The 14978-nt window shown below is 35.2% G+C and overlaps 2 protein-coding genes and 1 long non-coding RNA gene across 3 annotated transcripts; 2 read left to right on the plus strand and 1 right to left on the minus strand.

Annotated features, from left to right (window-relative positions):
• The first annotated feature begins 3884 nt into the window (after positions 1–3884).
• Positions 3885–7542, plus strand: LOC126763461 (trypsin 3A1-like). The gene has a single exon (XM_050480996.1). The coding sequence runs from the start codon at positions 4606–4608 to the stop codon at positions 5419–5421; it is 816 nt and encodes a 271-aa protein (XP_050336953.1). The 5' UTR covers positions 3885–4605; the 3' UTR covers positions 5422–7542.
• On the minus strand, positions 6130–13641 carry LOC126762792 (uncharacterized). Its single transcript, XM_050479837.1, has 3 exons — positions 13155–13641; positions 12706–13090; positions 6130–6274 (listed from the first exon to the last, which is right to left on the minus strand). The coding sequence occupies exons 1-3, from the start codon at positions 13639–13641 to the stop codon at positions 6130–6132; spliced, it is 1017 nt and encodes a 338-aa protein (XP_050335794.1).
• On the plus strand, positions 7781–9683 carry LOC126763472 (uncharacterized). The gene is made up of 2 exons (XR_007667622.1): positions 7781–8815; positions 8899–9683. It is a non-coding gene; the product is annotated as an uncharacterized LOC126763472 (long non-coding RNA).
• Positions 13642–14978: the final 1337 nt, after the last annotated feature.

The following is a 14978-nucleotide window of genomic DNA, read 5'->3' on the forward strand; positions in this document are numbered from 1 at the left end:
CATCATCAAAAATGTCAGTCAGTGTGAGATATATAATTGAAATTAAGGGTCAACCCTGCTCTTACAATGGTATGCCTGTATGTCAAAAATGGGTTGATTCGGACCAATACTTCCTTTAGCGCCCATATACCTAATATTAAGATTTTCAAACTTCCGAGTCACTTTGTACCGCATGTATCGGACAATATGTGCGTTATTTCAACGAAAATGAAAGAGCATGTTTTACTCATAACAATGTACATATGTATCTTTTTGCCACAAATAGACAAAATTGGGTAAAAACTTGACATAGCCCCTGACGGCTGACTTCACTATATACTTATGTATGATTGATTTTTTTGTATGTGGCATGTGGCATTGAGAAAAATAGATAAAATCGTCGCTACTACCCCCAACTCCCATATAGTATGTACATATCGTCACCGAAAAAGCGAAATAACGTGTGATCAAAAAATTCGAAATTGAGTCTTTCATTGATTACGATCCACTACTTAAAATTACATATGTACATATATGTAAGTACATATGTCCAACATTTTAAGGTTCTGCTACCACATATAACCCAGTTTTAACTATTATTTAAATTGTCTTTCACTCATGTTCAATTTTATTAAGTGTTTCATTCTTTCCCCTGTAAATTTTCGTAAATGTAGTTACGTTATTTTGCATTTTAGGTGACGATATGTACCATATAATGATTTACGTTTTTCTGACAAATCTTATATAGAGTATATGTACATATATATAAATTTGCTTAGATTCCGATCCTCTGGTTGACGTTTTACTTCGTAAGGTATTTCCCTAGTTCGGACTCTTGCACGCTGTAAGAGTATAAAATGTTCGCTTGCATCCAAACTTAGCCCTTTCTTAGTTGTTAATATTTAACCGTCTATCAAGTTGCGGCACGCAACAAAAATATTCGGTTTTTTTATCGTATTAAAAAAGCTCCGGGTCGGCACAAACTGTTGGTCGGGCTATAAAAAATCCAGGCTATAACGGCCGTGTAACTAGGAAAAAGCCTTATATAAGTGAAAGGAATAGAATAGTGAGCTTAGATTTAACCCAAGAGTACATTAAAAAGGATAAAAATTGGTGGAATGACGCAATTTTTGACGAAAGTAAGTTTAATTTGTTAGGCAACGAAGGAAAATACTGATTTTTTGTAAGCCGAATGAGGAGCTTCAAAATCGAAACATGCTACCAAAGTGTAGCTATGGTGTGGCGGTACATGTCATCAAAAGGCGTAAGAAATCAATTCTTTTTTTATGGGATCATGAACCAGCACACTTATCTGCAAATTTTAAGAAGGAATCCGCCAGCAAAATGAGTATTAAGGATACATTCAAATAATTTCAGGACAGTGACCCAAAACATAAAGCCCATATCGTCGAAAGGTCATAAAAACGCCATTGTTGAAATTTTTATACTCTTGCAACATGTTGCTGCAGAGTATTTTAGTTTTGTTCACCTAGAGGTTATTAATATTACTTAAAAATAATCGTGTTGGATATAGAATTATACATTTGGTATTTATAATAAGATATCTTAGTAAAACTAGGTACAAGTGTTCCTTGGCAAAAACGAGAAGAAGAGTTTGTAGATGGCCGTAATCGGACCACTTCCACGCCCACAAAACAATTATATTAAGGAGAAAAGTGGGCGAGGAGAAGGCTTTCAGATAGCAGTGCTAAAAGTGCGATAAATAACTAAATGGGCCGAAGGAGGAGAAAATTGTCCAAATCGAAACAAAACTGCCCAAACCCCCCGATACCGAATATGCCTTTAGTTGACTTTTTACCGAAAATATCGGTCAAACTGTGAGATATGTAACAGAAATTCGGAGAGAATAATTTCCTGATGATAGTATGTGTAAATGTTAAACATGGGCTGAAACCGGTCAATACCACCCCATATCCCTAAGATAAAGATGATTTTATGCCGCATATTTCGGGTGAGGTTGCTTAATGAAACTCAGTGAACATTTTATTAATATGTGGCATGTTGATAGTATATAAAATGGATAAAATCGGGTGAATACTACCTCCAACTCCCATATTTTGATATTACATTTTGTCAGTACCTCAAGGAATTTGGCAGGCGTTGAACCTTGCAGAATATAATATGTTCGGTAACATCCGAATTTAGCCCTTTCCATGTTTAATTACCAATTTAGATATAGGATTATATCAAAGAAAACAACTGAAGCGGAACTTCGCTCACTTCGAAGAAACTGGGCGAGCAATACGTGATTGGAGGTGTGAATGTCGGATGGATATGCGAATATATTTACATATTTACGTATATGTATATACATACGTACATATACAATATGTAAAGGTATACATACATACATATATGAGAGCAATATTGAATATCAGACAAACACACTTTAAAGGGCAACTGCAACTCAATATGCGGTTGCGATGTGAATAAGCCAGAAAAACCACATATTCAGATGTCCCCGAATCTCGGTCGCTTTCAAAAGTAATATGTAAGTATATAATATTAAATAAAGTTTCAATAATATGAATAATGTTATAAAAGTGCATATGCAAATGTACACTGCACGTACATTTGTAACCCTGTAAATACGTTTCTAACATTTTTGTGACTTCCCTTGTATTTGTAGCGGTAGTGCTATATACATATGTACATATGTATTACATATTGAACCTAACCGTTTTAGCCAACAAGTCTGTAGGAAAATCAAAAAGTATTAACATTTTATAGGTTAACTTCAAATAACGGTCAATAACGGTTTCATATGTGACTTTAGGTGATGAATACATATAAAGGCTGATTCATTTCGATGCCTTTTTTAAGAAAAAACACAGAAACTTCAAATTTAATAAGGAACGTTTATTATCATTCGAAAGAAAATTTTTTGGAATTTATTTTTTGTAGATTATATCTTTCAAATGTTGGTCGCGGCTGGTCCATCTGTCAAGTCCAATTTTCGATGACTCGTTCGAGCATTTCGACTGATAACTGGCGAATGAAACGCGTGATGTTTTTTTCCAAGGCCTGAATCGTGGCGAGATTATTCTTCATAGACCTTAGACTTTACAAATCCCCACAGCAAAAAGTCTAACGGTGTGATATCGCACAATCTAGGAGGCCAATCGACCGGCTCTAAACGTGAAATTATCTGCTGACCGAAGATTCCACCGGCCAACAAACCACACCAAACTATGCTTTTTTCTCGATGCGGCAATTATGATTGCTTAACAAACCCATTGAGCCAGAAATAGTAACATGACAGAATGACACGACGCACCCGTGAGCTGTCAGAAAAAAACAATTCACAAAATTACCTCTACTTGTATCGCTCGTTATAATTTTGTAGGACAACTTCTGAAAAAGTGGTAATTAAACCAATTTATTGGATATCATTATGAAAGTGAATGGACCGTATGCGGTTAGCCGAAAGACCACTAAGATGTCAACATTTTTTCAACACAAATTTAGTAAGCTTCTAATATCAGCTGTAATGTCCAAAAGTACTTTTTCCCTTGAGGGTATGTTGATATGTATTCACCCACATTGATGTACGCTTGTTCTAGGCGTAGACAGGTGATACTCTTATTTTTGTGGTAAATAAAATAAAAATCTGCTATTGAACTGCAACTTAATGTTCACGAATTAATATATCGAGCACTTGGCAGAACATTGTCAGTGCTAATCCGACTCTGATATAGTGCCGTATGTCCGAAAAAGATCGCAACGGAATAATTTGTCGCCTTGCTGTAAAAGTGTTTGTTTGAAGCATATAAGGACCCTTGAAAATCAGTTCCATTTCGGTTGTAATTTGGATTGGCTTTACATTTATGCTTTCATTATGGTTGGGATTTTTTAGATCAGCAGTTAAATATTTACAGTTTAAACTGAGTTTAAGCAAACATTCTACTGGCCTACTAAGTCCCAACATAGTTACAGCAAATTCCGCGTATATACCATACATGTCCGATATATAGCAGGCAATTTGAAAAGTTTTTGCGAGGTTTTTTTGGAATTTTCTTGCGGCATCAGCGTTACACTGCAGTCCTAATGCCCTTGGAAATTTCAAATAATGGCACGACATAAGGCAAAATACACTTACTTTAATGTAACATAAATTTTTGCAACAAATGTTCAATTAATTAACTAGTGATATAAATTAGCAATCGACAGTCGAAATGGAGAAATCGCGAGGTCGGTGTATGCTTGCTCAAATTTGTCTTCAAATTATGCTGCCAACAAGCAAAGGTGGGTTAGTGGTTCGCTGTGTTAGCGTTCAGGTGATCAACGGCAAAGAGGAGAAGTTTGTATGTTTACCTGCTTATTTATAAAAATAAATGCGTAAAATAAATCTTATTTGCAATTCACAAACTGCTACTAAATAAATCTTAATGTTAATGAAGTGTAAGGTATGCTCTGCTACAAGAATATGCAAATATTGGTGAACTAGAACTAATGCAAAGCAAATGAAGCTGGTGAAGTGGAAAGTAATAATTTAAAATCTCTTTAATAAACAAATTTCGAGAGAAAGTGAGTTAGTTGTGTTATCAGAAACTATAAAAGACAATGCTTCGCTAATTAGGAAGCATATTAAAATCTATCATCAGCATGAAGTTTAGTCTGAATTCATATTTTATTCTAATTTGTTTTTGTGTGAGTGCTTTGAACGCAGCTAAACATGTAAGAGACCGAAACAGAGAAAATTTAGTTATTGGCGGGCAAAAAGTGCCAATTGACGGAGCACCCTGGGCGGTTTCTGTTATAAGAAACCATCAGTTAATTTGTGGCGGCTCCTTATTAACCAATGATGTCGTGATTACGGCGGCCAGTTGCATCAAGGCTATAGAACCAGCGGAACTTTTGGTTCGAGCAGGCACTACAGCCTTCAAAAATAACGGTAAACTACGCAGAATCAAGGAGACCGTTCATCATCCAAAATATGTGGAAGGCAGCCACGCTTATAACGTAGCTCTGCTACATTTATTACGACCATTCAATAATACTGATGCACTTGTGGGACAAGTAAAATTACCTGATGCGGATTCGACACTGCCATCAGCAATAAATATTTTTGGGTGGGGACTATCAAGCAATAAAACTAATGTAATAATGACTAAAAATTTGCGTTTCACAAAAACTAAAATATATTCGGATAAGAAGTGTGCCCAATACCTGACTGAAGAAGAAGACACTGATTACGTATTTTGCTCTGGCGATCGCACAAAGATTTCAGACATTTGTACTGACGATCCCGGTAGCGCGGCAATATTCAATGACAACGTTCAGTTTGGTGTGGTGTCGGATGGCGGAGCATGTTCAGAAACACGTACGACAATTCTAACTAATTTGGCCAAACACACGAAATGGATTAAGAATTTATTAAACGAATTCGAGCGTGAAAATAAAAATAAGAAAACATACTAGATTTGTGACAGATTCAGTTCTTAACTGAAGAAAAATGTATTAAACATTCTGATTAGCAGCAGCACTGAGAACCTTGTATCTTGGATTACTATTTTAGTTTTGCATATGTATGTATGTATATATATATTTTTATATACAAAATGTCACTTAAAAATTGTGACTCTTAAGTCATGTGTACAAATAAAATACTCTACTTAAATGAGAAAGTAAACGCGAGAATTCCCCTTAAAAATCATATTCCACTTCCTGTCGTAAATTTATAAAATTAGTTCGCAATGCATGCCACTGGTTTTTTGGCCCTTGATATAAGATCTATTTTGTAATACATAACATACATAACTAATCTTTGAAAAATGTTAGAATAAAAAATGTTACGGTACACCCGAACTCAATTCTTCCTTACTTGTTATACGTTATAAACTACTTATTTCTCAATTGGTCCGTTTAAAATGCGCCCGCAAACCACGATTGGTGCAATCTTTTTTACGTTCTTATAAAGTTTGATTTTCATAAGTCAATTAGTGCATGTTTGGTAGCTGTTTGTTTCCGAAGCGGCAAGTTTACTTTATTCCACACAGTATTTGAGTGGAACCCCTTTGATAATGACGATAGCAGCCAAAAAGTTAAAGTAACAGAGCTTGAAAATCGTTGTTTTGGTATTGGAGAGAGACCTCAACATCTCTTAAGGATCGACTCAACACATTTGGTTTACTGTCTATGAAGCGTGTCAATGCTCGACTTGTAACAAAAGAGATTCTTGATAAAATAACTGAGGACCCCATATTCATCTAACACATCATTACTGGTGAATATGACTTCGAAACTGTCCAATAGTCTAATGAATGGCACTTTAAAAATGAGCCGAAACTGATGAAACTAAAATTCGATGAAGGCACTGAATGCCATCCTATCCGGGGTTTATAATAAGTGTTTAGAATATTCGATTAAGTTTCTATAGGCCTACTTTGAAGGTAACTCGTATAATTAAGAATTTCATTACAAAACAGTAAACATTTATTTTGTAGAGGAGCATCTGGGGTACTGATGTGATGAGAGGTCGTGCTTCTAATATAAATTTGCAACGGAAAATAATAAAAAACCATTTAATAATTGAAAGCTAATACGTTTAATTCACTTTAGTTAAGTATTGAAAGTTCATAAATCAGTTGTTGTAAAATATCAAAAAATAGCAAGCAGGGATTTAAGGGGCTCATCCCGTGTGACGTCTGTTTTTGTTTTAAGTGTTTTTCGGATTTTTTTATATTGAAATGAAAATGGGTTTTCAAATTTTTACTCAATATTTACCTATGTATTTTTCTTTTCAAGTAAAAATATTTTGTTAATTACGAGATTCTTTCTAATATTCGCTCTAATAGAACCAATTAATAAAAAAGGGAGACCATTGTCGTCCATAATTCCAGCAGACTGACTTTTCGCAGGAAAAAGTGTTTGTTCTACCCACCGCTCTTAAAATGTATGGCACATCGATCGTTGCGCTATGCTTTTCTTGCAGCACAGATGTCGGGAGCTTACGAGCGCACTGCGCAACGATGGGGGACAAAAAATTCAATATCTTTGGAATGGTATGAATGAACAAAACTTTTTTTGCAGTTTATTAAAGGTGAATATTTTCCTCGTTGTGTCACATACTTTTCAGTTTTTTTTAGCGTGAAGAACACTTAAAAAATTTCAATTGTTTAAAAAAAAATTATGTAAACTATTATTATTTAAACAAATGGATCATAAAAAAATATTTATAATATAGCACGAACATTTTTCTTTGACTTCACAAAATTTCATCGATTTAGTTTATGAGAAAATAATTTTACAATTTTATCGTCCTCTAAATTTCAACCTTCAATAACTTTAACAAAAGAAAAAAACAATTTTAACGAAATCCTAATGAACTGCTAATTTTCAAAATCGGAGATTTTTCGAAATTTTCATAGACCACTTGACGTGGTTTGACCCATTCGTATATATATATGTACATACATATATTAATTTTTATACTCTTGCAACCTGTTACTACAGAATATAATACTGTTGTACATATGTATAACCTAAAACTAAGCCTTAGATATCGATATTACCACTCAAAACTTTCAAACATGGTCGGACGAAAGCTGCAAACTTGGAATTTAAGTGTGCTCTGCCCAACCATTGAAAAGTTGAGCCCAACAACACCAATAAGCCTCATCAACATCGCGTAAAGGTTCTATCGAGCGTATTGTGCGAAAGATTAAAGCCCACCGTCAACAAACTGATTGCCGTTGGCTTTAGATACAAAACGAGGTTTCAAAAGACAAAAATGGCGACACACACCACCTCGTCGATTTTCAAAGCCGCTGGAGAAAAAATAATTCGAGCTGCAGAACTTAATCGAACAGGTACAATCTTTTATAAGACAGCTGCTGGCGTATGCCGATAATATTGATATCATTGGCCTCAACACCCTGCGCCGTTAGTTCTGCTTTCTCCAGACTGGACAAGGAAGCAAAGCAAATAGGTTTGGCAGTGAACGAGGCGAGACGAAATATCTCCTGTGAGCAAACAAACAGTCGTCGCTCTCGCGACTTGGCTCCCACGTCACTGTTGACAGTCATAACTTCGAAGTTGTAGATAATTTCGTCTATCTTGGAATCAGCGTAAACACCACCAACAATGTCAGCCTAGAAATCCAACGCAGAATAACTCTTGCCAACAGGTGTTACTTCGGACTGAGTAGGCAATTGAGAAGCAAAGTCCTCTCTCGACGAACAAAGTCACTAATTATTCCCGTCCTGCTGTATGGTGCAGAGGCTTGGACGATGACAACAACTGATGAGTTGACGTTGCGAGTTTTCGAGAGAAAAGTTCTGCGAAAGATTTACGGTCCTTTGCGCGTTGGCCACGGCGTATATCGCATTCAATGGAACGATTAGCTGTATGAGATATGTACATATATGACGACATTGACATAGTACACACTACAGCTCTAATAGTATTTGACGCCGTACCCGCCGGGGGAAGCAGAGGAAGAGGAAGACCTCCACTCCGTTGGAAGGACCATGTGGAGAAGGACCTGGTTACGCTTGGAATATCCAATTGGCGCCACGTAGCAAAGAAGAAACGACTGGCGCGCTGTTGTTAACTCGGCTATAATCGCGTAAGCGGTGTCTACGCCAATTAAGAAGGAGAAGAAGAAGCTGCTGCGCTCATATTCTGTCTCTACCAGTAATGAGCTTGCCATTTCTGTTAACTAATTTTGTCTCTTTTCCAAAGAAGAACCTTTTGCACGCCTTCTTGGTGGATATCTTGAAGTCGTCTACTGCTTCTGCGCAATCGTTCCTCAAAATGTTTCTCCAAAGTCTGCTTCTAAAACTCTAAAAGAAAATAATTATTAATAATAATTGTAATCAAATAATAATATAATTTGATTTTTTTAATTTTTAGAAAAATTTTTATTTTTTTATTTTTTGATGCTAACTACTGCAGTTGGGTTGTGTTGCTGATGACTTTTATGAGCTACAGAATTTGTATAGCTGTGTTGGAGCAATAGACAGCAAGCACATATACATACATAAATAAAACATTCAGCCGCTACACGATCATTATAATATAATTACTATAGTGTTATCCTTATGGCAATTGCTTATTCTAGAAAGGAATTCATAATAATCGATATTGGAGTTTATGGTCGTATATTAGATGGATGAAAAGACGAAAAAAAATCGAATGTTGCGTACTGGATGACGAGACTTACGTTTTAGTGGTATTTTCTCAGCTACCAGGACAAATATTTTATACAGCCGATCTCGAGGAAACGTTGTTAAAAACTTCAAATCCATAAAGACGACAAATTTTCAACAAAAAATTCTTCTGTGGCAGCTAATTGTTGCAGAATTGCTAAAGTTGTTGCAGAAGAAGCAAACCCATCTGTACCAAATAAAGTTCTTTATTACAAAATTCATTTAAAGGCCAGGAACATAATTGAAAGAGCCTTTAAGGTTCCAAAATCTCGTTTCCGTTGCCTTTCTAATGAGCGGGCAGTGAGGTATACACCCACAAACTCCGCGTTCTTGGTTTATATTTGCGCAATTTTCCACAGCATTTTGCAAAATATCGTATTTGTGATTTCGATGAAGACGGCACGAGAAGTTGATTGTATGTCTTTGACTGCTGGACTGACCGGATCAATCAGGATTAAAATATCGTTCTAAATATAAAAGAAAATAGCATTTGATTTTATTTAAATATAAAAACTTTTTATAAAAAGGAAATATTTATATACAAAAGTTTCTTATTTATTATTTATATTTTATACACATTTGTATGCGCAAACATTTTATTTAACCATACCTCTACTCCAATGTTTGGCACATTAGGTATTCCAACCACCACGGTCCTACTTAAAGTCTCCATTGCCCGCTCTTCCAATTCGGACGATTCCGTTCGCTGCATGAGCCCTCCACCTCTTCTTTTCTTGCCCTTGACCGTATTTGGTTTTTCCAATGATTTAAACACTACAATCTATTAATTTTGCATAATACTGATTTGCTATACATATTTACTTCAGATATACTCATAAATTAAATTTGAAAAATCTTCACTGTTATTGTAATTCTTTATTGAAGAAACGTTTAATTACCCGCCACTGGGACTCCATGCATTGAATGTGGGTTCCGTCCTCTGCGACGAACGAATTATCCGGGTCGCTGTGATTTGCCCGTCGGTGCTCATACCCGTGACTGGACAGATAGTCGTATGCCTTCCAGCAATCGGTACATATAATAGTACCTTATGCCACGTGCTTCTCTTTTAAGGGTATAATCACCTCACCTAAAATAAGAAAAGATATATTAATTACGTAAAAAAAAAAACAATAACGTATTTATTATTACTTTTGTTATATTTTCTCCTTCCAAATTTGCTCTCATCTATTTAAACAATTTTACCAGGGCCACCAATTTTACCTACCGCTACCTGATGATCAAACCTGGTTGATACTACGGCAGTAATTACCAGTCACATATGGTAGCAATAGATAAAACTGGCAAAAATTATCCGGTAATTTATCGCTAATATTAAAGTCGTTTCCATAAAATCGAATAACCTTCCCACATCTATTGACTTTTGGACCCACATATCTGTCTTTTGGAAACACGTTTTCATATTGGTATCTGTTATTTATTTGTTGTAATGTTTCTCGGGGTCTTTTAACGAATCGCTTTAGGGTTTGCAAGAAATTTTCGAAAGCGTATGTTGACAATGAATTCAGAAAACCGCACGATTGAACGGAATCCCCCAAAATGCAGCACTGAATGTACATTGTAACTTACTTTTTCTTCTCCATAAAAGGTTGGGAAAAGGTGCACGAAGTAATTAAGCATTTACTTTATTTCTTCTAAATTGTTTTCATAGGTTTTTTGTGACGAAAACAGTGCATATGCACAGTGCAACAAGGAGAAGTGATAATAAATACTGTCAGATTCGAAGTCTTTCAAAGCAACCATTCCCATGTAAAGTACAAACTGTCGGAACTCTATTGCTTTCCATTTTAGCATTTTTCTTACAACTCCAAGATTTAAAAGGTGCATTGGTTCAACAGGAAAGGCGGAGACCATTCCCACACCTATTTCTTCGAGACACGATTTTTTCCATTTTTTTATGATGGCCCACGCTATTTCTTGGAGCAAAGGCATTGTCAGTTCGAAGATTTTCTGTGAATGTACTGTAAGTTATTGTATTGTTTATTTTTTTATTCACTTGTGTGCATTTGCTACATCCTTGAAAAGAGTTGTGACCCACTGTTTGGCAGATAAATGCTTGCAGGGGCATCGCAAATAAAGCAACGCACTTTGATTCTTCTTCCATTGACTTCCATTCCGTATTGCATTAAGGTTTTTAGCTCATAACTCAGCCGGTTTCTGTTTGCCGTCAAAAACACCAATAAACATCACCTTCGTATTTCTTTTTGAATGCAATTTTGCCAATATAGGCCACAAGCTTACATTTGAGCTTTTGTACAAAGGTAAGCCGTCAAAACCGACATTGATTTCAAAATTGATCAACGTTATCGCGATACTCCTTAGTAGCTTTTCTAGGCCTATGTGCAAATAATTTCCTGGGGAAACAGTTCTCAATATGCAGGTCGCTTGCCGTAAAACTCTTTTCGAAGATGTTGGTACAGAAATATTCTCCTACTGCAATATTTTTAACAAATCACCGAAACAGTTCCTTTAGACTTTATGACGCGCAGTCCACATTTTCAATTTTTTAATTAATTTGTTACAATTCGGTTTTTGTGAATTTTCTTCTTTTTCAATAAATTCGACTTCAGCATCAATATTGTCAAAACTACAATTCACCGCATCCTCCTCAGAATCATTTTCAGCCATTCCGTAAAATTCACGTTCTTCATTTTTAATTAGTCTTCTCATATACCTTTTCGAGAACATTCTTTTATTTTTTATTCAAAGTTTAAACACAAAAATAAACAAAATTTTTAATTAAAATAGCAGCTCACCTGAACACAACCAACTTTTTGCAAATTTTCCGGGAAGAATTTAGTATACCGTCCCAGGATTTCAAGGATAAAAAGGATATGGTCGGATAGAGGAGATTATCCTGATCAAGAATATATGGCTGTAGCCGCAGGAAGCTTATAGTTTTCGAGATATTCGCGTTTAAAGTTTAAAATCTGCAATATTTTAATAACATATTTTCTATATACATACATACATATCAAATTAATCTTGCACTTATATTTTTTAATTTTATATACACTAGCACATCACTAATTCATTTGTATACATTTATTTTATATAATATAGTGCAAAAATAGATTTTAATATAAATTTAAATTATTGTTGAATTATGATTATTTAAGAATAACAAATGAATTACAAACTGTCAAATGATAAGTGTTACCTTATCGACATCATTTGTAAAAATAAATTTGTAAATTTGTCAAATAGTAAGTGTTAACGTACTAAAATATTTTACAAACTAACCCTGGTCGGTCCAACACCGGAGTGTACCAAATTTTTTTCGCGTCCAACGCCTTTTTGCGTGGGAGGCCTTCGGCCGCGCTTCAAAAAAAATAACCCTGGTCGGTCCAACAAGGGGGTGCATCAAATTTTTTTCGCGTAGAACTCCTTTTTGCGTGTAAAATAACTAAAAGAAATAAAGTAAAAAGATTATACCCCAAATAAGAGAATAGAAAACATATATGTATAAAGAAATTATTTAAATTTAATAAAACAAACGTGTAACGTATATAAATTTTATTGTAAGGCGTCGTGTCTGTTGGCCACATTTTTCCGCCAAACATACTCAACAATTAAATCCGCGAAGTTTTCGGGACTGTTGTGGTTGTCCCTCGCAAAAAATCTTTTAATGACACGCCACTGGGATTCTATACGCTGCGTATGTGTTCCATCTACAGCCACAAATGGATTGTCCGGATCGCTATGATTTACTTTTCGGTGCTCATTCCCGTGATTCGCCAAACCATCGTACGCCTTCCAGCAATCCGTGCTCATTATAGTTCCTTGCGTAACATGCTTCTTAATCAGGGGTATGAGCACCTCCGCAGACCTAATATTTCCAGGGCATACCTCCAGCCGCAGGTCGTCACTCCCATCCTCAACCATTCCCAACACCCAGTGACCTTCCACACTCCTGCCTAAAATGAGAAAAACATATACATATGTAAGTAATTACCTAATATTGTATATTTTTCACCTTACCTTTATTAAATTTCCTCTTCCCGAATTTGCTTTCATCAATTTGAACGTTTTTGCCAGGGCCACCAATTTTACCTACCGCTTCCTGATGTGCCACTAGGTATAAAACTACCGCTTCGCGACAGTAGTTATACCAGTCACATATGGTAGCGCTAGATAATATAGGTTCCCTGACAATGCTGTTTTTCCTGACTAACTCGTGCGACCAGTGCGATGCGTAGCAAAACATTAGATAAAAAACTTGTGGCAAAGGTATTCTTACATTCTCCAACCAGGTGCCCATGAATCGAGATATCGCCGAACGCGTTCGGCAAGATCCTTTGCGGCACCTAAACGTACCGACGGTGCTATTTCCCATGACGGAGAGCACCATCGGCAGTCTATGCACCCTGCAAGTCCTTCCTTTAGCAATTAGATTCTCCTCTTCGCAAAAAGCTATGCAGCTCTCCCTCGATTGGAAAGTGTGGAATATTTTGGCAATATTCCACATTCCTTTCACCTCCGACACGCTAAATTTGTTCGTTCTACGAACACGAATTATCGCTTGTTCTTGCAGATCTACATAATTATTATTGTAACGAAGTATTAGAAACATAATTTAAATATTATATTTAAAATTTAATTTAACATACCTGATGAATTATTTTCCATTTTCTTCAAAAATATTTCAGTAATTTTAATAAAAATTATATTGTATACGTCCACACAGCTTATTTTCCAAATACGAAATAATTGTAAAAATGACAAAAAGAAGCAACGGCACTTTGCTTTAAAAGTAGCAGTACTTAATATCCGTTAGATCGCATTGAAGTTAGAGTGGTTGTTATACCCTCTATGACATTGCTACTTCTTCGCGTAGAACTCCTTTTTGCGGTGGCGGCCTTCGGTCGCGCTTCAAAAAAAATAACTCTGGTCGGTCCAACGCCGGGTGTATACATTTTTTTTCTCCCCGAGATCTCATTTCTACATTGGCGGCCTTCAGGCCGCTTAAATTTTTTATAAACTTTTTATTGTTTAGCAACGATTATGTTTCCTTTATTTAGGGTATAATATTTCTTTATATTTTTTTTTGTTTTAGTTTGTAAACTATTTTAGTACGTTAACACTTATCATTTGACAGTTTGTAATTCATTTGTTATTCTTAAATAATCATAATTCAACAATAATTTAAATGTATATTAAAATCTATTTTTGCACTATGTCATTTATTTTAATGTATACAAATGAATTAGTGATGTGCTAGTGTATATAAAATTAAAAAATATAAGTGCAAAATTAATTTGATACTTACATACATACATATATAGAAAATATGTTATTAAAATATTGCAAATTTTAAATTTTAAACGCGAATATCTCGAAAACTATAATCTTCCTGCGGCTATAACCATATATATTCGTGATCAGGAGAATCTCCTCTATCCCACCATACCCATTTTTTTTCCCGAAATCCTGGGACGCTATACTAAAGCCGACCCAATTTTCTTTAAATACTTGATGATTGACGAAATAATGAAAAGATTTACTTATAAATTTTATTCCATCAATTTGTATTTGTCGTTTTTCATGTACTTACTTGATTGTAAGTATGAACACAGTACAATTTAGCCGCAAAGCTTACTTTTATGCATTACCGGTATCGAAGAATTATAGAATTTTCTTCGAAGCATTGTTCAAAGAAAAATGTAAGCGGTGAACCATTATCCCGCTGGGATTATACACCCAATAAATAAACATAGAAAAAAATAATTTTGTATTCGTCATGAATGTATTTATTCATAAAAAAAATCGGACCAATTAGTTAATTTCAACACAAAACAAGAAAAA

The sequence above is a fragment of the Bactrocera neohumeralis genome, chromosome 6 (genome assembly GCF_024586455.1).
Source record: "Bactrocera neohumeralis isolate Rockhampton chromosome 6, APGP_CSIRO_Bneo_wtdbg2-racon-allhic-juicebox.fasta_v2, whole genome shotgun sequence".
Taxonomy (NCBI): Eukaryota; Metazoa; Arthropoda; class Insecta; order Diptera; family Tephritidae; genus Bactrocera; species Bactrocera neohumeralis.